We start from the raw sequence: 18,687 nt of genomic DNA, 5'->3' as shown, positions 1-18,687 counted from the left end.
TACATACGCACACACACGTAATAAACATAAACTAACAATTTAGTGGAAGGTAAGCATAACATAGGGGAGAAAGTAAGACAAACAAAACATGAAATCTAAGCTTTATTGCTGCATATTAAACATTACAGTCAGGGTAAATCGCTTCAAAATCAATAATAGTGCAATAATTATGATACAATACACAATGTGGCATTAAGCAATTATTTTACCAGAAGCGAAATTGCTTTACAAGAACATTGAGAAAGAGGCAAATGACATGTTTTCAAATGTGAGCTCCACCCACCCACACATGCGCATTTACTACAATGATCAATGTTAGTCTGTTCCTTGTTTTTCCTCCCTTCTTAAAAAAAAAAAAGATTCCAGCCCTTCCAAACAAATGTGCCTGCCCGACCAACGCAGTCTTGCACTGAGCACCTAAAACACCTTTCATTTGATGTTCGGAGGATCCCAGTAATGGAGTACCAAACAGATATACGGATGGGTAGAGTTAACTTAATTTAGCAGTCACCAAGAACACACACACACGCACACACACACAAACAGGCACACCCATTCATTTTTTTAGACCAATTGATATGGACATTCAGTTCCATTAATGAAATATGTTTCCGATCAGTGTGACTGGAGGATGAACAAGCGTCTCCTGTGGAACTAAACAACAAATAAAAATGAAAAGGCCCAGTGAGTCTCAGCTGCTGGTTGCAAGCCTCGATGGAGGTCGAGAACAATTACAATACTGGAGGTTCTGCCTAGTACTATCGTGTCACCGTGTGTCGTTCTGAAGTCTCTGGGAGGTGGAGGACACACCTTAGGCAAGTACTCCTTCTTCACCTTCTCCTCCACCTATTCTTGACGTAGGGACACCATCCCTCCTCATCCTTCACCACCCGCCCTTGACCAGCACTCCTCCTCCATTCTCCGTCACTCTTCGTCCACCACCTCCGCATGACATCGCTCTCCATACAAAATACACTCGCACTCTATAAGCCCGATCCCGCCCCCTCCCGCCCAGGCCCGGCCTCATTCGGGCCCCCCGCCCTCCCCCTCTCGCTGGCAGAAGTGGGCCAGCAGCGTGTCCAAGTCCCTGTTGTCTGCGGCCGAGTACAGCCCGCTCTCCCCCATCATGCTCAGCGCCATGCGCAGCGTGGACCAGATGTTGTCCGACATCACGCTGGCAGCCGAGCCCACGGGCCGCGGCGTGGCGCCCGCCCCCGCTGCCCCCGACGACGCATGGCGCTGCAGTGACAGGGCCTCCAGGAAGTGCTCCACCGCCTCCCTGTGGAGGACAGTGGAAGTGTCGACGGTCAGGTAATGTTTGTTTTCTAAGTCAATGCAATATTGAATAACATACTCTTTTGTTATGTTTTTGAGTTCCCGAATGTGAACACGCGTCGTCAAGCTCACCTGTGTGCCCCTAAGTTGACACAGCTGATTCCCAGGTTGTAGCGGCTGCGGATGAACCCGGGCTGCAGTTCCAGGGCCGTCCTGTAGGCGGCCACGGCCTCCTCTGAGCGGCTGCTGTTGGCCAGCGTGGCGCCCAGCTTGTTCCAGAGCAGGTAGTCCTGGAGCACCAGAGGCGTCAGACCAATGAGAAGGAGAGTCAAACAGACGGTTTGTTTGAGAAGGCAGGGAGCTAGATTAGAGAATGAGGGGGGGGGGGTTTAGGGGCGGGGCCACGACACCCATCTGAAAATGAATAGGGTCACAGTGTGCCCATCTTCTGTCACTTCTCCAATTAAAAACATTGGATCGCTTGGTGACTTGCACAGAGCAATAAAATAACAATAAATAATATTGAACAGGGTCTCGCTGTTTCGCTGTTTATTTCTCTCGTTTTGGAGCTCACTTTACCAGAAGGATTTGGGTCTACAGGGTCCAGGGCTTCCCACAAAAGCTTAGTGGAGGGGAAAGTGCTTCAGAAATAGTCAATCATTGGTTCCTGTCGACTCAAATTGCGCTGTGCCACACCTACTGACAGCTGTTAGGAACCCTGGGGTCCGAAATGATTGAACAAAGCAGTCCTCTCCACCTACTGGAGAAGAAGAATCTAGGGCCAAGCTGCTACTGGCCAATTGTTTTACTATGCAACCCTGGTTGTTCAATAGGCCCACCGTGAGCTAATGGCAGGTGTTCATTTTGGACCCTGGGTTTGAACATGTTTATAAATCAATGAATCCTATACTGTGATAGGCTCGGACCTGGGGCGTGACGGAGAGGGCGGCGGTGAAGCAGTCCACAGCCTTGTCGTACTCTCCACTCAGGTTGAAGAGGACCCCCAGGCCACACTGCAGCTGGGGGTCCACCCGCGCAGGGTCGGCGTTAGCGGCTCGGAGGAACATGGACTGGACCTCCGTGAACAGGGACCTGGGGGAAGGACCAAAGACACCGGTTCATATTCCTTTTGGTGGCAGCTTTGATCAGTTACATACTATTTAGTTCCATACAATATACGTATATACCAATTAGTTATTAAGCCCAGGCAACTTTTTCAGAACTGTGTCATTAAAGAGGGTTAGGGAACCCCAGGTTAGGGAACTGGGGTTCCAACACAGAATTCTTGGCCCAGGAGTCAACCACCACTTTATCCAAAGCGTCTTACAATACCATGAATGCCATCCTTCTCAGCATGTGGGAATCCAACCCCCCTTCCATGGCTTCCATGTTTGCTTTCCCACTCGACCAGTGGATGTGTGTTGCTGTTGGCTTTGCATTGTCCATCAAAACAATGGTTTGGTTGGCAGGTGTGGGCCGTGTCAAGACCTGATCCAACCCAGTGGTACTCACTCGGGCAGCAGGGAGCCGAACCTCTCCCTCCGCAACTCCTGCTCCTGGGCTCCGTCCCTCTCCCTCCGCTCCCGCTCGCTCTGCTCCTGCACAGAGCGGTACTTTGGGTTGTGTCTCAGCCAATCAAGGAGGCTCTCACAGGCCTGCCTGTGCAGTGACTCGTTGGTGAAGCTGACGGCCAGAGCCATGAGAGCGGTCAGGTTGTCCTTCTTCAGCTCTATGCATCTGGCGGAGGAGAGGATAGAAAGACCTTGTCATAAGAGAGCATAGTACAGGTTAACACATTTTTCAGAGTGTATCCATGCAGAATACTTGGATACAGACAGGGCCACAAGTAAGTTCTTCTAAGTAAGTGAAGAATTCCATGATTACACATGAATACAATACTATTGAAACAGCATGAACAATCTTCTTTGAATAAAGTAAATAAAACAATATATATCCAGAGCAATATTTTATGTTGTTGTCATTCTGACTCCATACCTGCGGAGGGCACTGATGGCAGCAAATTCTTGCTCGTTCTCAGCCTGACAGGTTCCCAGATATTGCCACGCCTGAAGCAGACAATTACACTTGAACCTTGTCCTTCCCTCAAATCAAATGACATATGACATACTACAAGTGGTTAAATTCAATTCAATTAATTTCTCATTTCACGTGATTATTTAATCAATAATCCAGATTGTTTTAGGAAGTCATAAAGTAAGGAGTCCCACAGCGCCATCTAGAGTCTCACCAGCTGGTTCTCTGGTTCCTTCCGCACAGCGCTTTCAAACAAGCGTACGGCCCCAGGGATGTCCCCCGCCTCCATCCTCTTCAGCCCCTCCGAGAGGGGGTCCTGGTGGCTCAGGTAGGGGTTGTCCTCCTCAAACTGGTAACCCTGGAACAGCCAAGTGAAGGCAACGTGACAATCTCCTCTCCAAGGCAACAAGTGTTCTTGACACATTGTCGCTTGTCATACCATGTGTTGGAGGATGTCACACTGGGATGAAAGTATAAAGGTGAAAATTTAATTTCCCAAAACAGTGGTTCTAGGAGACATTTAAAACAATACACAGTGAGTGGTACTGACGGGTGAAGCTCTCCTACCTTGTCGTAGCTGGTGCTGAGGAGCTGGTCGAAGTCAGACAACCAGGGGTGGCTCTCTGCGTCCCTCTTCGCCATCTCCTCCCACTCCTGCTGCAGCTTCTCCCAGAAGTCCACGTCGCTCTGATGAGACAACACCAAACCGGTCCATGACTCGCCCACGGCGGTGTCTCAGTATTCATTCGAAATTTGAAACTTTATTCAATGGCTGCTTCTACATGCCCCCGTTTCAGCAGGCAGGATTCGCTGTGTATACTTTGAAACTGCATTCTGTATAATTCATTCTTGTTTTATCTTATATTACTGACCTAAATCTGCAAACAATATCCGTTTACAGTCACAGATATTTTTAGATGATGATCTCTTTTGTGTTCCCCATGTAGCATCCAACACCGCCACGCTTTACAATCAATTAAATACATCACCTCCCCCAAAACTGCCAAGTAGACAGTGCGAAATCTAAAACTACTACTCAGTAACAAAGTGCCTCCTTTTCCAACCTTGAAGCCACGGATGCCCTGAAAATCAATACAGCTTTCCCATTAGAGTTTGAGTTTTTCCCCCTTGTTCTCGAGTCTCCTCTTACCTCTACCGCAGCTTTAGCCTGCTGGAAATCTGGCCCCGACGTAGCAAACTCATCCACCCAGGCCTCAGCCGACACCTAAGACGGGACAGAGAGATAGGGGCGGTTGGCTGGAGCCCATCTTTCACTTGATATTATGAACTGTATTTCAGCAAACGACTTCACAGTGAAATGAGAGAGCAAATATATATATGAAGTGGCTGGAATGAAAGGGAAGAAGAAGAAGAAGAAGAAGAAAAAGGAGAAAGAAAACCAAGCAAAAATAGAAAGCAGATGAAGTGAACACTATTAGTCCAACATGTGCGGTGAAGTGCGATGGCCAGCCACCTTACAGTTCCTGTAGCTTATCTTTAAGATGGTTACCCAATCAGCAGCACACTTCAATGCTGAATGCCTTTTCCTTACGTTTGGGTTTTTTGTATTAAAAATACAAACTCCCACAAAGGTCACGACGACATGACTGTAGCTGCGGCTGAAGAAGTAAACATCCTCTGATATCACAAGGCCATCGCAACCACTGGTTGCAAAGCCGCCCTGCATGGCATGGCCACGCCCGCCATCGGCCATACCTGCCTGACGACCTTGGCCCAGTGCTGGGCCTGTTTAGCCTTAGCTTTCTCAGTCTTCTCACTCCACTCCGGGGTCTCCATGGGAAGACTGCCTCCCCCACTCTCCTTCAAGAACTAGGATGACGTAAGGAGCAGCGAGGAGAGACGGCAGGTTGGGGAGGTTATAAGGAAGGGGTGTTTGAGCGGGCAGGAAGGTTTTGGTTTAGGAGCGGATCATAGGCGGTTGTGGTTGTTGTTGTTAATTGAGGGAATGGTAAGCGCAAAGGGTCAAACAAGGCGGGTCGACAAGGACGGGGAAGAGTAGATGTGACAGTTCAAAAGAGAAGCTTTTAGCTTGAAATCTTTTTCTCTTCTTGAATAAAAATACTGAATTTTGTCAATCGGTTCCTTGATCATATGCAGAACTGATTTGGGGAAAACTGCAGGGGAATGTTGAGAAACGTAATAGTGTATGTTTAAACGTATAAAAACCAAATGAATGTTAAAAGGCATGTTTCAAACCAGGTGAATCCTATATTATCCTATAACAAAGACGTTTACGTGTGTGGAATCGTGTGCGTAACAGCTGTGTGTTTGCATTAAGATATTCATATTACGAAGAAGAGAAAACAGCTGCTGCTTCGGAGTTACGTTGGCAGATAACATGACACTCTTACATCGAGCAGGGAGTCGATGATTCACAGGGCGATGGTTGCAAGAAGAGTGAGAGCAGAAAATAGGCCTTGCTTGGTGCATCCCCAGTGGAATCCATCCCGCCCGTGCTCAGGGGGACTGGGGCCGTACCTGGTTGAGGTTGGAGGCCCAGTGCTGAGCCTCCTTGGCCTGAGATTTATCTGTGTGCTGTTTGTCTGCTTTGTTCTCCACAGTCACACTGCCCTCGCCAATCTGCCTAATGAACCGCAGGAACTACACAACGACAACAACGGAAACAGACAGACAACCCACATCAGAATGGTCGACCGTTTCCCAGCACCAAAGGTCGGTTCTTCTGAGACACCACGACTGGTTTTTACATTGTGTTCATCAAGCGTGTTCACACTCCTTTTAATCCACATGTAACCAAACCAGAGGCTTGTCTGAGAATGGGGAGGGAAAACGGTACAAAAAGCACAGAGATTTCCGGACCTGTTTACGACAAACAAGTAAGGATTACGGAGACGGTAATGTAAAATAACAAAAAAGACACGTGAAAGTAAAAAGTAAACAGTGGTGTGTTTCTAGGAACACAGAGAGCCCACAGCTTACCTCTGTGTTCTGCAACTTGGGGTCGTCAACCTTTGAGACGAGCTCATTGGCTGTTTGCTTCAACTCTTCTCCTGGTTGGTACTCTTTCGCCCTATCAGATGAGGAGAGAAAAGGGGTAAATGGTCAAACTTTTCAGACTTCTTTGTTCAGTACACTTCTGAGCTCAACGTGTCATTGTTGACATAAAGAAAATAGAAATGTAGCCAAATGTTGTGTATTGACTGATGTTTCTGAAAAAGGTATTCAGGCATAACTCCTGTTAGACTATTATCCAAGAGAGATATAAATTGCGTCATAGGCTCAAAAATGTATTCTCTATCCCTGAAAGCATCAACTCCCTGACACCACTCTCAGGGTCAAATCTTTGATGCGACATCCTCGTCATATCTCTCTGCTTTTACCACAGATAAGCACTCTGCACATTGCCTGAAAAGAGCGAGCCCTGGTAGGGAAATTATTATTTCCTTGTAAAGCTCTCTTGTTGATCTCTTGTCTGTCCGGCTGACAGACAGACCAATCCGAGGCTGCCGTTTTTATAGGAGGCGGGTTTTAGATGATGATGCAAGAGAGACGTCAGGCAAGGTGGCTTGCCGACTCCGCTCATTTAATAATTGGGCCTAAAAAAAATTTTTGTTTGGTTCCGGTTTCCGACCGACCCTGTCAATTTATGTGCGACCCAAATTATTTATGCAAACTATAATCACGTTTTGGTACAGCACCTCTTCATTCTGTACAAGGATGAGCGAATTTTCTCGTTTTTAAATGAAAACAACCTACCTATCATTCGCTGCCGCTGGAAAAAATAAAATAAAAAAATAAAATAAATTCCCTACCTACCCATGACCTCAACTGACAACCAACAGGAACCAAACTTTTTTTTTTTTTAGGCCTTGCCTGATGAGCTTTATCTTTCAACCACATACACACATTTCATTCTAAAACCTGTCACAAAACATTAGAATCCGCCCCAGATACAATTCATATATAGCTTATTTGCTGCAGCCCTTTATCTAACGAGACAACGAAGCTGGTATCAGATCAGGGTGATCATGGACGTGGACAGCGGCATTACACACAGTTCGGTACCTAGGACATTCAACAGGTGTTTTGCATGTTTTTTGGTTGGGTGGATCGGAGAATGAATCACTGTAAAAAGAGGCGCAAAGGTTTGGAAAGGATTGGGAAGTACTGCTGCAGAGAGCGTTTCCTTATCCAGCTTCAGCTCGTATAAGACTTCCCTATCGATGCAGCCATAGCATCCGGTTTAGCAGAACAGCAATTAAACACAGACATAAATGCGCACAGTTGGATGTTCCTCAGATGGAGAGACGTGGGCCGTGTTCGTCATTCTTCCGACCATAATCTGAAAACACTGCGTTGATGAGCTGGCTCTTTCGGGGGCGTTTCGTTAATCTGAGTGAATGGATGTGTTGTCTGTCAAGGCCAGGCATCAAATCAACTGCTTACCGCGGAAGCCCAGACTCTCTAGAGAAAGGGCTGAAAACACCTCATAACAAACACATGTAGAGGCAGGCTGCTCTGCACTAGAGTTTAGATTCTCTGCCGGGGTCGGGCCGATATTTCCCACCACTGTCCTCGGGCCAGGTCGGGCCGGGCCTTTGATCGAGCGTTTTTATTTTTTATCATTGGTTTATTGGCCTAATCTGAGGAGAAATCTATGCCATAAACAGAAATATTATAGGCCTTTATTTCATGGATCTTCTCAATGCCGTGGAACGCATCGTTCACTTGAATGGGTTGTAGTCTGGTGACTTGTCAACCCCAGCGTCTTGCGTTGCTAAGCGACGTCACCGTCTTTGCGGACAAATTATTTCTCTGCTGATCAACACTACGAATGCTGGTAACGAATAAATTGTAAAAAGACACACCATGTGAAGTTTTTTTTTCGTTTTGGCAAGTAGCCGTGTAATAAGCGGGATAATGTATAGAACGTCGCCGGTCATTATCGAAAATAAGCCCCTCCAGGGCGAGCAAGATACCTTCGCTGCGCGTCAGTGTACTGTTCGCCATGTCGGGGCTTATTTTCCCGATAATGACCGGCGTTCTATACATTATCCCTTACATATATATTTAGCAGAGTAGGCCTAGTAACAAATGTGTACAAAGTTACATATGTATAAAAAAACATGTCGGGTTGAAATCGGGCCCGGGCTCATCATAATTACAGTTAATGTATCGGGTCGGGCCGGGGCTCGGACAGAACGTGCACGGGCTCGGGCCAGGTCGGGCTTGATTTTCTGGGCCCGATCTAAGCTCTACTCTGCACCCATAATGAAGCCCACATTACAGTACTGTATCTCCGGCTGAACCCTCCTCACCACGCCTGGTCCTTGTCTCCAAGGTCTCCCAGCCACAGCTTCTCCTCCGACTGCTCCAGGTACTCCTCTGCCCAGCGCCCGGGATCTGCAGGCAAAAGACAGACTGCAGTCCACATCTCTCCATGCATCCAAAACACACGCTCAAAGAGAGGCTGTTACCGGGTCAGCTTGGCTGTGACGTATGTGTGTAAAAAATCCTGAGAACTCTTTGGACCCAAAGTCCATCAGCATGAAATGAGTAGCACTATTTTTAGAGCGCTCGTGTCCTGGTCCGATGTGTATCTGCCCGACCGCCCCGGACCGCCAGCTGTCCTCATTCATGGAGACATTTGCGTGCATTCCCAGGTGGGAATACCAGCAGGGAATGACAAAATGGGACGTTTTGGGGGGAAAAAGGAAACGCAAAAGATGGAAAGGTCGAAATATGAAACAGAACTAATAGTGTAATGAACACAAGGCTACCTGCGGCTTCGGCGATGAACTCTCTGGTCCAGTCAGCGTCTGACGCGTCACCGAGCACGGCCATCCCTGAGGCCGCGGAGGCGGAGTCACCGCCTGACAGGAACTCGGACGCCCAGTCGCCGGACAGGGCCAACGCTGCTACCCCAGGAGCTGCAACGTATGATGACAGCCACGTTGAACTAACTCTCGGAGGGGTGCAGACCAGTACAGGTTAAGCCCCTGGTATACACTTTTGGAATGAAAAACTTAATAAAAAAGGTAAACACAAATCGTCCATGAAATGGGAAAAGAAGACTAATAGACTATCACTCATTAGGTCTATGGTCATACTTGAAAATCCATGTTGTTCCTTTATACTCAAAAACTACAATTTTACACAGAATTTTACTTTAATCTCAAATACAAATTGCCAAATAAAGCATTGTCTTTTAGCAACATGGATTAACAGGGAGCTTGTACACTTTACTTAGAATCCAAAATTAAATGGCAGGAATAATGGGTATTAGGGAGAAGGGCTTAAAAACTGAACTGGGGCTGGTTCGGTTCATCAAAGTCAGACAAGGGCTCGGATAAAGAAGCCATCAGCATTACCTCTCTGTGGAGCCTGTCGGTAGCTCTGCTGGTCTATCTGCTGCATCTCCTCCAGCAACTGGCCCATGTCAAAGGTCTGGGGAGGCCTTGGTGGGGCCTGCATGAACTCATTCACCAGCTGGAGGAAAAAATAAAACAACCCTTGAATGCGACATGATTGCTTGGATATAAATTGGTGACCGTCAATGCATTAGGATGACTTAATTAACATGAACAGCATGAGGGTCATTCCTCATCAATGAAGTAAAGGGACTCTAGTGCACTGACCTCTTCTTCAGTGGCGATTTCGATGGGTGTTGGGGGAATCTGAGAGACGAGGAGGAGAAGATCATTATAGTGTTAACAGTGATTGATTCGTGGGCTGACATCTGCCCAATCCCTGTTATAATGTGTTGATCGAGCAACCTACATCAACAGGCAACATTCACATTTTGTATAGCTAAATGGATATGCATTTCTTTAAGATGCTGTTATAAATGTATGGTCCTATACAAGTTGGTCCTTCTTCCAACGGTAGTCACAATGGTTGCTATTAGAAACTAATTGATTTGATTATTTCCATTACCTAATAACCTAATTCATTTACTGGTAATCCGCTATACATGCAAATGAGTTATCAAGTAAGATCATGTCTGAAGGTCTTGAAGTGATATTTAAAGTTATCCTCTTAGAGCAAGAGAGCTATTGAAGCCTGTTGAGAAGGTTGCAGCAAGTGAAGTGACAACGGATACATTCCTGGGCACCAAGATGGAATGTGAGGGCTAAAGCAGCAATACATTGACTGATCCACCGAGGAACACTGAAATGCTCCACTCACACTTTTACCAGAGCATAAACAAAGGCAGACTAGGCTACCTAAACAATACCAACCACCTACATGCTGTCTGCCTTTCCAAAGGTCGCTAGCACTAACAATGGCCAAAAAAATAAAATGTGGATAATTAATATTGACTATTTCAAGAAATCTGAGAAATCAAACAAAAGCCAATGTGTCGTTTGTCAAGAGTCATTGGCGGTTTTCAAAGAGTTTAACCTTCGGAGGCATTTCAAAACTAACCATGAGCATTATTGCAACATGGACATGGATCAGCGGAAGCACAAAATAAAATAAGTAAAACGCAACCTTCAACAACAGCAGAACATGTTTACTCAGGGACCCTGAGTCAGGGTGAGGGAGCTGCGGCAGCATGCTTCATAATAGCGGAGGACATAGCAAGAGTGTTCACATAGGGAGAGTTTATTTAAGATGGAATTGAAAGGGTGTGTGATGTTGCATTCCCTGACAAAGAGCAGGCCTTTGTCAAGATAAACCTCCCTCGAATTAACGTGGGTAGTCCAGTGTTTGACCTGGCTCTACAGATCCAGCTGAAGCCAAGGAATTTGTTTCATATTCACTGGCTGGAGATGAGAGTACAAACAGAACAGTCACTGCCCTGCCTTTCCAATTCATCCGGGCGGTGGATCCTCAGTTTTCCATCACTGAGGATCTTTTGGATGGGGTGGAGTGGTGCATAAACGAAACCTAACTGCAGTGGAATAAACGTGTTGGTCTGACAACGGACGGTACAACGGATGGTGCACCTGCGCTGTGCGGGAGGAAGTCTGTGGTTTGGTCGGTTCAAGAGAAGATTGGGCACACGAAAGAAAACATGACAGCCTACCACTGTATCATCCACCAGGGAGCTCTGTGTGGAAAGGCGTTGGCTATGGGACATGTCATAACAGTCATAACATACAATGTGGTATGGCACGAGGATGTGCTATGCCACACGGATGCCACAAGCGCTAGTTGAGTCTGGGGAAAGTATTGCAAAGATTTTATGAAACCCGCATCGAGATAGATTGTTTCATGGTAATCAAACCAAAAGGTACTCCCAAAGCTTGAGGACGGAAAGTGGCTGAGTGACCTGGTGTTTAGGTGTGATGTAATGGAGCACCGCAATGCCCTGAATGTTAAACTGCAGGGTCGAAAGCAGCTGATCACTGAAATATGAGACTCAGTCAAGGGACCTCAAATCAAACTGCGTCTCTGGAAGGGCCAGATGCGCCAAGGAAACTTGTCTCACTTTCCTACTTGCCAGTCAGTCAGTGACAAAATCACTATGCCAACCTGACTAAACAAAGTTTATGCTGACCAACTGAACGCACTCAAAGAGGGATCAGCATGAGATTCGTTGATTTTGAACCACAGAAATTCAATCTAGATCTCAATTCGCCAATCCATTTTCAATTGATGTTGACACTGCAGCACTTGCAGTAGGAACTCATTGAATTGCAATGTTACGGTAGTCAGTCCCAGTCCGTTGGGGCTGCTGAGTTTGCACTTCTCGTTCCCGAATCATTGCCACAGCTTGGCCTTCACGCTGCCCGCATCCTGTGTTCAGAAGCACCTACTCCTGCGAACAGGTGTCCTCTCTTATGGAACTGAACATCCCACAGATCCCTCCTCACACACCTGCACCTCGCCTCGGTATTGAAAGAAGCCATAGCAAAGGACATTAGTCCTAGAGTAGACGAGATCATCTCAAGGCACAGAGTGTCTGGTCAGAGTTATGGTTAGGTTTGCCATCATCTATTGTTGAGCCCTTTCAAGCAACCAAAGTAAGCCATGCAATTTGAGATACGACTTGTTGCATTGATTATTTAGCTGTTTTTGATTATTTTAGCTTAACAGTTTTTCTGAAAATCATGACCTTATTTTTTGTTCTCTAAAAGAAAAAAAGTACTGTGATCCAAACTGTGCCATAAATATAATTGTAGGAGCCTAAATGCCTAATTGCTTTATTTAAGTTCATATTTTTGATGTTTGGATTTTCATAAGTGAAATAATTTAATAGATGGTGTGGTCATTTTGAATATATCGAATTTTATTTTGAAATTCACTTGCATTATTTTTGGTGTTTGCACACATTTAGTTCCTTTATTTTGAAGTGTGAGAGGAACTTTACTGTGTTAACTACCTGTGACAGACAGTCAGGAATAACAAGCGTGGAGCAACACAGTTTTTTGACCTCTCTCTCTATCTCTTACCTCTAATCATAACCTCATCTTGTGGAAAAGGATTTTTGTATTTGGCGTTTGACAAGTAAACCTTTAAAGGTTCACGTTGTGGTCCGGTGGATTTCTTTTGTGGATATTTTGTGGATATAGGGAAGCTGGAGCTTCACTAATTAGACGTATTGATCCTACAATAATAATAATTAAATAAATACTGTTCTGCTTTATTAATCATTTTTGCTGGTAGAGTTATCCTCCAACAATTGAAAAGAAATATTGTAGTTTTTCATGCATGTATAATTGTTTATTTAATGGTTACTATCCTATTTATATTTTTCTTTAATCAAAAGATAATCACTGTAATTAATGTCTGGCCCCTGATTATATTCACATGGTAAGTTTAGTTAGTTTGAATTTGACATCCCTGGTGTAGAGCAAGAAAATAAATGGTCAAGACAATTCAGCCTTTAGCAATGAGATTAAACAACTATTTAATTTAACATATAAAACTCTTCAGTTCAGTATTAAAAGGAAAGAGGTTCAACAGTGTATTTAAAGTGTGCTATATATATTCATGTATTCTCGATTCCTAGCAGTCGGGTTGTGAATGTGAGCACTGCTTACTGTGGGTGTCGACCGGTGTCTCCATGCAGCCCCTTCCTGGGTCATGTGACTGGTCAACTTCATCAGGGGATTGGCTCCCCCGCATTCCGGCTCCACCAGCTCCCGCATCGCCATGGCAACACAAGGATGAGGCAAACCCAATCAGTTCCACCTATAAGGTAAGGGAAGAAAATGTATTCGGTCACTACTTTACTTTGATTCCACTCCTTTGACATCCCCAAAATATCCTCATAATAATATTACTACTATGTGTATTTGACAGAAACAATAATTCACCAATATATGCATAAGGATGCAGGACACAATGCAACTAAACTAAACTCCATCAAACCAAAAACAAAGTGTAATTTAAACCTATAAATTCCGTCTACTATGAAACTATGTTCAGCAGACAAATTACTCTATGACAACTAGCAGCAAACAATTATTAAATCTGTCGTTTTTTCTTACTTTTTAAACCAGTTTAAAAGGTTGAATGCCAGAAAACAAAGTTGCAGAATAAATGTAATATAAAATCATTATTTTGTGGACAGCTCCAACTGGCCATTGGGGTTGTAATCTCTGGAGGATCTGTGAACTCAGATATACACATAAACATTGAAGTTCAATCTGTCATGTTGCCCTCAAACACTGTGTTCAGTCAAGGCAGTATGTAGACACACACACCCTAACGTCTACAAATAACACAAACAAATATTTGCACTAAAATATGACTTATTTTTTGAAGTAGGCCTACAGTAGTACTATGTACAATCAAATTGAATTTTGAAAATAAACATGCATGGACAGAGTGTTTGGGTTTAGGATACCTCCTTGACTCACTTGTAATCCGTAGTATTGTTTTGATACAATATAATATCCGTAGTAACCTGCCCCTGAAATATCGACCTTTGAGCCTATACATCTACACTAGCCCCAAGGGTAAGCCGTGGGTCAAATGGTATGCACTGTCGGTTATTCAACCTATCTAACCGGCCCGTCAGACTACAATGAGAATTTGTATATAATGGACCATGACATCAGTTGTCCAATGTCCTCGGTATCCACTTTCTGGTACGAGCTGAAGTTAAACCAACTTTAACATACAGCAACCACAGTAGACGTCCCATAGATGTCTGCAGTGACCCAGACATACACATCGATGACTTGGCTATAGATTTAGGACTTATTTTTTTTCCAGAGACACAGACAGCTGCTGTATGATTACAATAAGAGGATTATATAGATATTAATACACACAGTACCACAGATGGTCCGCCGATCATCACATTGACACCTGTTTACATTAAACTCCAGACAATGTAATTCACCTAAATCTAATTCCTATTGTGCAGTACAAATCGGAATACCAAGCGTGCAGCTGTGTTTGAAGGTGCACACTCTGCACGCATGAAGCATGGCCAAGCATGTCAATAATGTAAAGGAAAATATGAGGAAAATATGAGCAGTTTTTGTCATACGACTGCATGCAAACAGCACACCTGGTGTACGATTGCTCGGGTCTGCTTTGTTTATACACATAGCACACGGCAGACGAGGCTTCACCTCTCCTTGCTAGCGGTGGATGCATGCCATCGTATGTCTAGTAGCCTCGTTAGCTTACGTGCTTCTAGTGCTAGTCAGGTGGATACAATAGTAAACAAGAAGAAAGACAAATCATACAGCGAATACCTATTGAGATACGTCTGGCCCAATGTTGACCAGCTAGCCAGTGGATCTAGTGACGAGCCATTTCCCAAAGCATGCACATTAAAAGCACGCATCGACGTGTAGCGTGTTGATCTCCCCACTTACAGCTGATCCCACTATCCTCTGGTCCTTCGTCTTTGTCTTGCTTTTTCTCTGTCTTTCACCACGAAAAGTTGACACATCCAATGCTCCGACGTCCAAGAAACACTTCAGACTTCCTGCGTGTTGCTGCCGTCTCTATTTACCTCCGTCCTTCATGGCCCGAGCAGCCCTACTCAGCTCTTCCTCCTCGGAGTGTGTCCTGTACAATAGCTTCATTCTCCAACAGCGTTACGCAGCGGCGGGGCGTCGCGCGGGAGGAACACTGGCGCGAGCAGCGCAACAGATCTGCGCAAAATGTCTGGTCCTCGTACGCTCATTTTTGAGGTCAGGTAATTACTATTTAGTAATAATGTAACAAGGTGATACAATATATATACATTGGTAAAGACTACAACGTCCATCACCGTTGACCTCTAAGATCACCAGCATCCACAGCAGATGGCCTGCTGTCTATTTCCGAAATTTTCTATCCTCTTTGGTAATATTATTCAAGACCATTAGCTCAGTTCTTAAAATAAACACTGCTTATAACGACTTCATATAGATTTTTATTATGAATTTTGTAATGTTTGCTGACAGTCTAATAACAATCAGTCATCATAATCCATGTTTTCTTATATCAATAATGATGTTCCATTAGTAACATAGTAATAATATAAGTTATTAATGCAATGTTTATCCATTCTTAACAGTACACTTATAAACGACAGGCTTCATTTACCGACAGGTTTAGCACTGCACACTGATATGCTACACAGACAGACAGCTAGAGACACAGAGGGGATGTGCGGATGAGGAGGAGGAGAAAGAGGAGAGGAAATTAAGGGATAAGGTGGAATGATAGGAAAAGCACAGTTGTACATTCATCGAACCAAAGTTATATCATGTCATGAGTTGGAAGCGGGGGGTGGGGGGGTAGTGTATAAAAGATAGGAGAGAGAGAAGGGAAGAGAGACGTAAACATATTGTGTGGATGAGTGACCATGACAGAAGTAAAAGAGAGTGAAGTACTTTGCTATCACAACGATGTGCCCTTCTTTTTCTGAGATTCAGATATTGACAGATTTGGGAATTACAACAATATAACACACAAATTATATTATAGACACTCATCAAGCCAGGAATTCTTATCCTTATTTCTGCCGTCAATATTATCATCAGCTTCAACTCGATTTTCTGAAGCTGTGCATGCATCAAAGATGGACCAAGTATCTTGCTTGTTATAAACCATTAAAGAAGGCAAGTTCTAGTCTGCCCCCGCCCAAAGCTTGCAGAAAAGACAACGAGTGGCTGGGATAATAAGAACAACAGCAATAAATATAAATCCATATCATAATTATAATATTCATCATTGTATGTACAGAAGATTCATTACAATCAATACAATCAAAACTGCCCAAGCTGAGGTGACATTCTAAAACAGCAGGGCTAGCTTTAAAGTGTGTGCATGTGTGCATGTGTGTGTGTGTGTTTGTTTGTTTGTGTTCGCATGCAGAAGTGTGTGTGTGTGTGTGTGTGTGTGTGTGTGTGTATGTGTGATGTCATAGGAGGATCAGTTTGCAGTAGGTGATGGGCGAGCCGTTTAAACACATTCCCCAGGGGTCGTGGTGGAGGAGGTCAGAGGTCAGGGTACACAAGAACTTACTCAAACCTGCACCAGCGTCACAACAAGTCTAGATATCATTCGCAACCATTCTCAACGCCAACAAACCATTTTCCACCTTTAACGTATCTGCAGTGGATGACAAGAACAGAAGCACAAGGCGTATCACAACGGGTTATACCCCCTCCTCCGTAGCTCCCTGCTACAGAGGAGGTTCCAAAGGTTGGAGAGAGGAAGGCTAGGCGGTTCATATCCTATCAACTCTGTCCCAAGAGTCCAGAAGAGTAACCAGCAGGTGAACCTTGACCTCGTCACGAGCAACAGGATCACAACTGTTTGAGCTCATGATCTTATCACTCAGTGGCTAATTGGAAGATTAGGAATGTGTAGCCGAGGGAGGGGGGGAGGGGGGGGAGGGGGGGAGGGGGGGGAGGGGGGGATTGTGCAAAATACATCTAGAGTCATGATATGCAAGTGCAGAGAATTCAAATTATATTCAAAGGCGAGTGTCCTTTTTTAGTTATTTAAGAATTGCCTCAATATTAATCTTCTAGGGATATTCCTTCTGTGTGAATACTAAAACATATACAATCATTTTTCTTTAAAAACAAAATAGTTTCATTCAACCTGTATTACACTATACAGACACAATACCATCTGGTGATGTAGAACTGGTGCGCCACGTACAATATCTGTGGGTTTTGGTCAGGCAGGTAAATAACATTTACTTTGTATACATTGTGCCATAAAACATTGAAGTGGTGAACATCTGCCCCGTTTGCTATAGTTCACACATAGCGATTTGTGTGGTCTGGATAGAGTTCTACAGAGTTGTGTTGTGCGTAGTGTTTATAAGCATACATTCCTTAAACATGAGTTGACAGCCGTTGTCAATATTAACCGAGTTGAGCGTGTGTCAGCGATGGGCCGCTTGTGGTGGTTCATGTAAGAACTGGTGGGGAGGTACAGAACGCCAGATCGGGGCGGCGGGGGCGGGGGCTCAGTAGCGACGAGGGTTGGCGTCCCGTCCGTCTTTCTTGGCGATGATTCGCTGGTCGTCACCGGCGGCATCGTCGGGGGAGTCCGTGGCCTCCTCCTCTTCCTCCTCCTCCTCCTCTTCCTCCTCGCCCTCCCCTTCTGTATCCGCTGCAATGCCCATACGGGACTCAAAGGACTGGGGGGGGGGAGGGGGGAGAAACATTAGTTAGAATGTTGTTCTAACACGTTATGTGTTAACCCAAAACATCCAATAACAGATAACTCATGCAATGGTGCGCATTTACTCATACAGGGTAACTTGCGTCCATTATTACTATGTAACCCACTGCAACACTTTTAATCAAAAATTTGATCAAGCTCTTTTAGGGTTTGGTTTTCCTTTCAAATGTCCAGAAGCCAAACAAGATGATGTTGATTAGGTGAATGTTTCTAGTGAACTGATTGGCTAATCACCTCCATTGGGTTGACGATAATGGTGAGGGCTGAGTCGTCCCATTGGCTGCTGCCCTCCTTAGCTCCGCCTATTTCCCCCTCGCTACGGCGATGGATGGAGCGGATTCGGAACACTCCAAGTATCACCATGACGACCAGGAAGCCCACGCATACCATGATGATGACGGTGGCAGCTCCTGGCACCACTGTCAGAGGAAACCGAAGGTCATGGAGGACGAATATTGACAAGGCCAAATAATACCAACACAACAATAAGCTTGTAATTAGAAATGTATATTATACTTTGGTTATATTCTATATTTAACTCTTTCGAAAGACAGCAACCGCAAAATAAAGATTTTACATTCATATTGGTCTGCTGTTATTACAGAATATGAGAAAGTAGATGGTGTCTACACTGCCCCCCAATGGCACTAATTATTATTACAAATCCAGTAAACAGGATTACCCGAGTTGCGGTGTGGGTTTGGCATGCTGTGCCCACTCAGCTCCCCAGAGTGCTGAGACGGATGGAGGAACTGCTGCTGGGAGGCCAGCAGGTGTGATGGATGGTACAGG

At 44.9% G+C, this 18,687-nt stretch overlaps 2 protein-coding genes across 4 annotated transcripts in view; both read right to left on the bottom strand.

Annotated features, from left to right (window-relative positions):
• Positions 1-89: 89 nt before the first annotated feature.
• On the bottom strand, positions 90-15,332 carry pex5 (peroxisomal biogenesis factor 5). 3 transcript variants are annotated; one of them, XM_060064057.1, is made up of 16 exons: positions 14,955-15,306; positions 13,284-13,434; positions 9,930-9,968; positions 9,663-9,780; positions 9,072-9,221; positions 8,610-8,694; positions 6,271-6,361; positions 5,809-5,931; positions 4,460-4,534; positions 3,877-3,996; positions 3,524-3,667; positions 3,271-3,341; positions 2,788-3,012; positions 2,202-2,367; positions 1,408-1,565; positions 90-1,279 (listed from the first exon to the last, which is right to left on the bottom strand). In XM_060064057.1, exons 2-16 carry the CDS (start codon positions 13,395-13,397, stop codon positions 1,024-1,026), a joined length of 1,935 nt encoding a protein of 644 aa, XP_059920040.1. In that variant the 5' UTR covers positions 13,398-13,434; positions 14,955-15,306; the 3' UTR covers positions 90-1,023. The 3 variants fall into 3 exon arrangements, with proteins under 3 accessions (XP_059920040.1, XP_059920039.1, XP_059920042.1); XM_060064056.1 differs by having other exon boundaries at positions 15,078-15,305; XM_060064059.1 differs by lacking the exon at positions 5,809-5,931 and having other exon boundaries at positions 15,078-15,332.
• Positions 15,333-15,599: 267 nt separating this feature from the next.
• clstn3 (calsyntenin 3) overlaps positions 15,600-18,687 on the bottom strand; it is a 21,569-nt gene continuing 18,481 nt past the window's right edge. The window contains 3 exon segments of the mRNA XM_060064055.1: positions 15,600-17,851; positions 18,130-18,314; positions 18,578-18,687. The exon segment at positions 18,578-18,687 is cut by the window's right edge and continues 26 nt beyond it. Coding sequence (XP_059920038.1) covers positions 17,678-17,851; positions 18,130-18,314; positions 18,578-18,687 — 469 coding nt within the window. The 3' untranslated portion in view covers positions 15,600-17,677.

Source organism: Gadus macrocephalus, chromosome 11 (genome assembly GCF_031168955.1).
Source record: "Gadus macrocephalus chromosome 11, ASM3116895v1".
Taxonomy (NCBI): domain Eukaryota; kingdom Metazoa; phylum Chordata; class Actinopteri; order Gadiformes; family Gadidae; genus Gadus; species Gadus macrocephalus.
The sequence above is the reverse complement of the archived record's forward strand: the minus strand, read 5'-3'. Positions and strand labels throughout refer to the sequence as shown.

Coding starts and splice junctions, on each gene's coding strand:
- pex5 (XM_060064057.1), bottom strand. CDS start 13,397: ATGGCGATGCGGGAGCTGGTGGAGCCGGAATGCGGGGGAGCCAATCCC. Junction 5,932..6,270: donor CCAAGTTGCAGAACACAGAG/GTAAGCTGTGGG, acceptor GTCGTTGTGTAG/TTCCTGCGGTTCATTAGGCA. Junction 3,342..3,523: donor AGGAACCAGAGAACCAGCTG/GTGAGACTCTAG, acceptor TGTCTGCTTCAG/GCGTGGCAATATCTGGGAAC.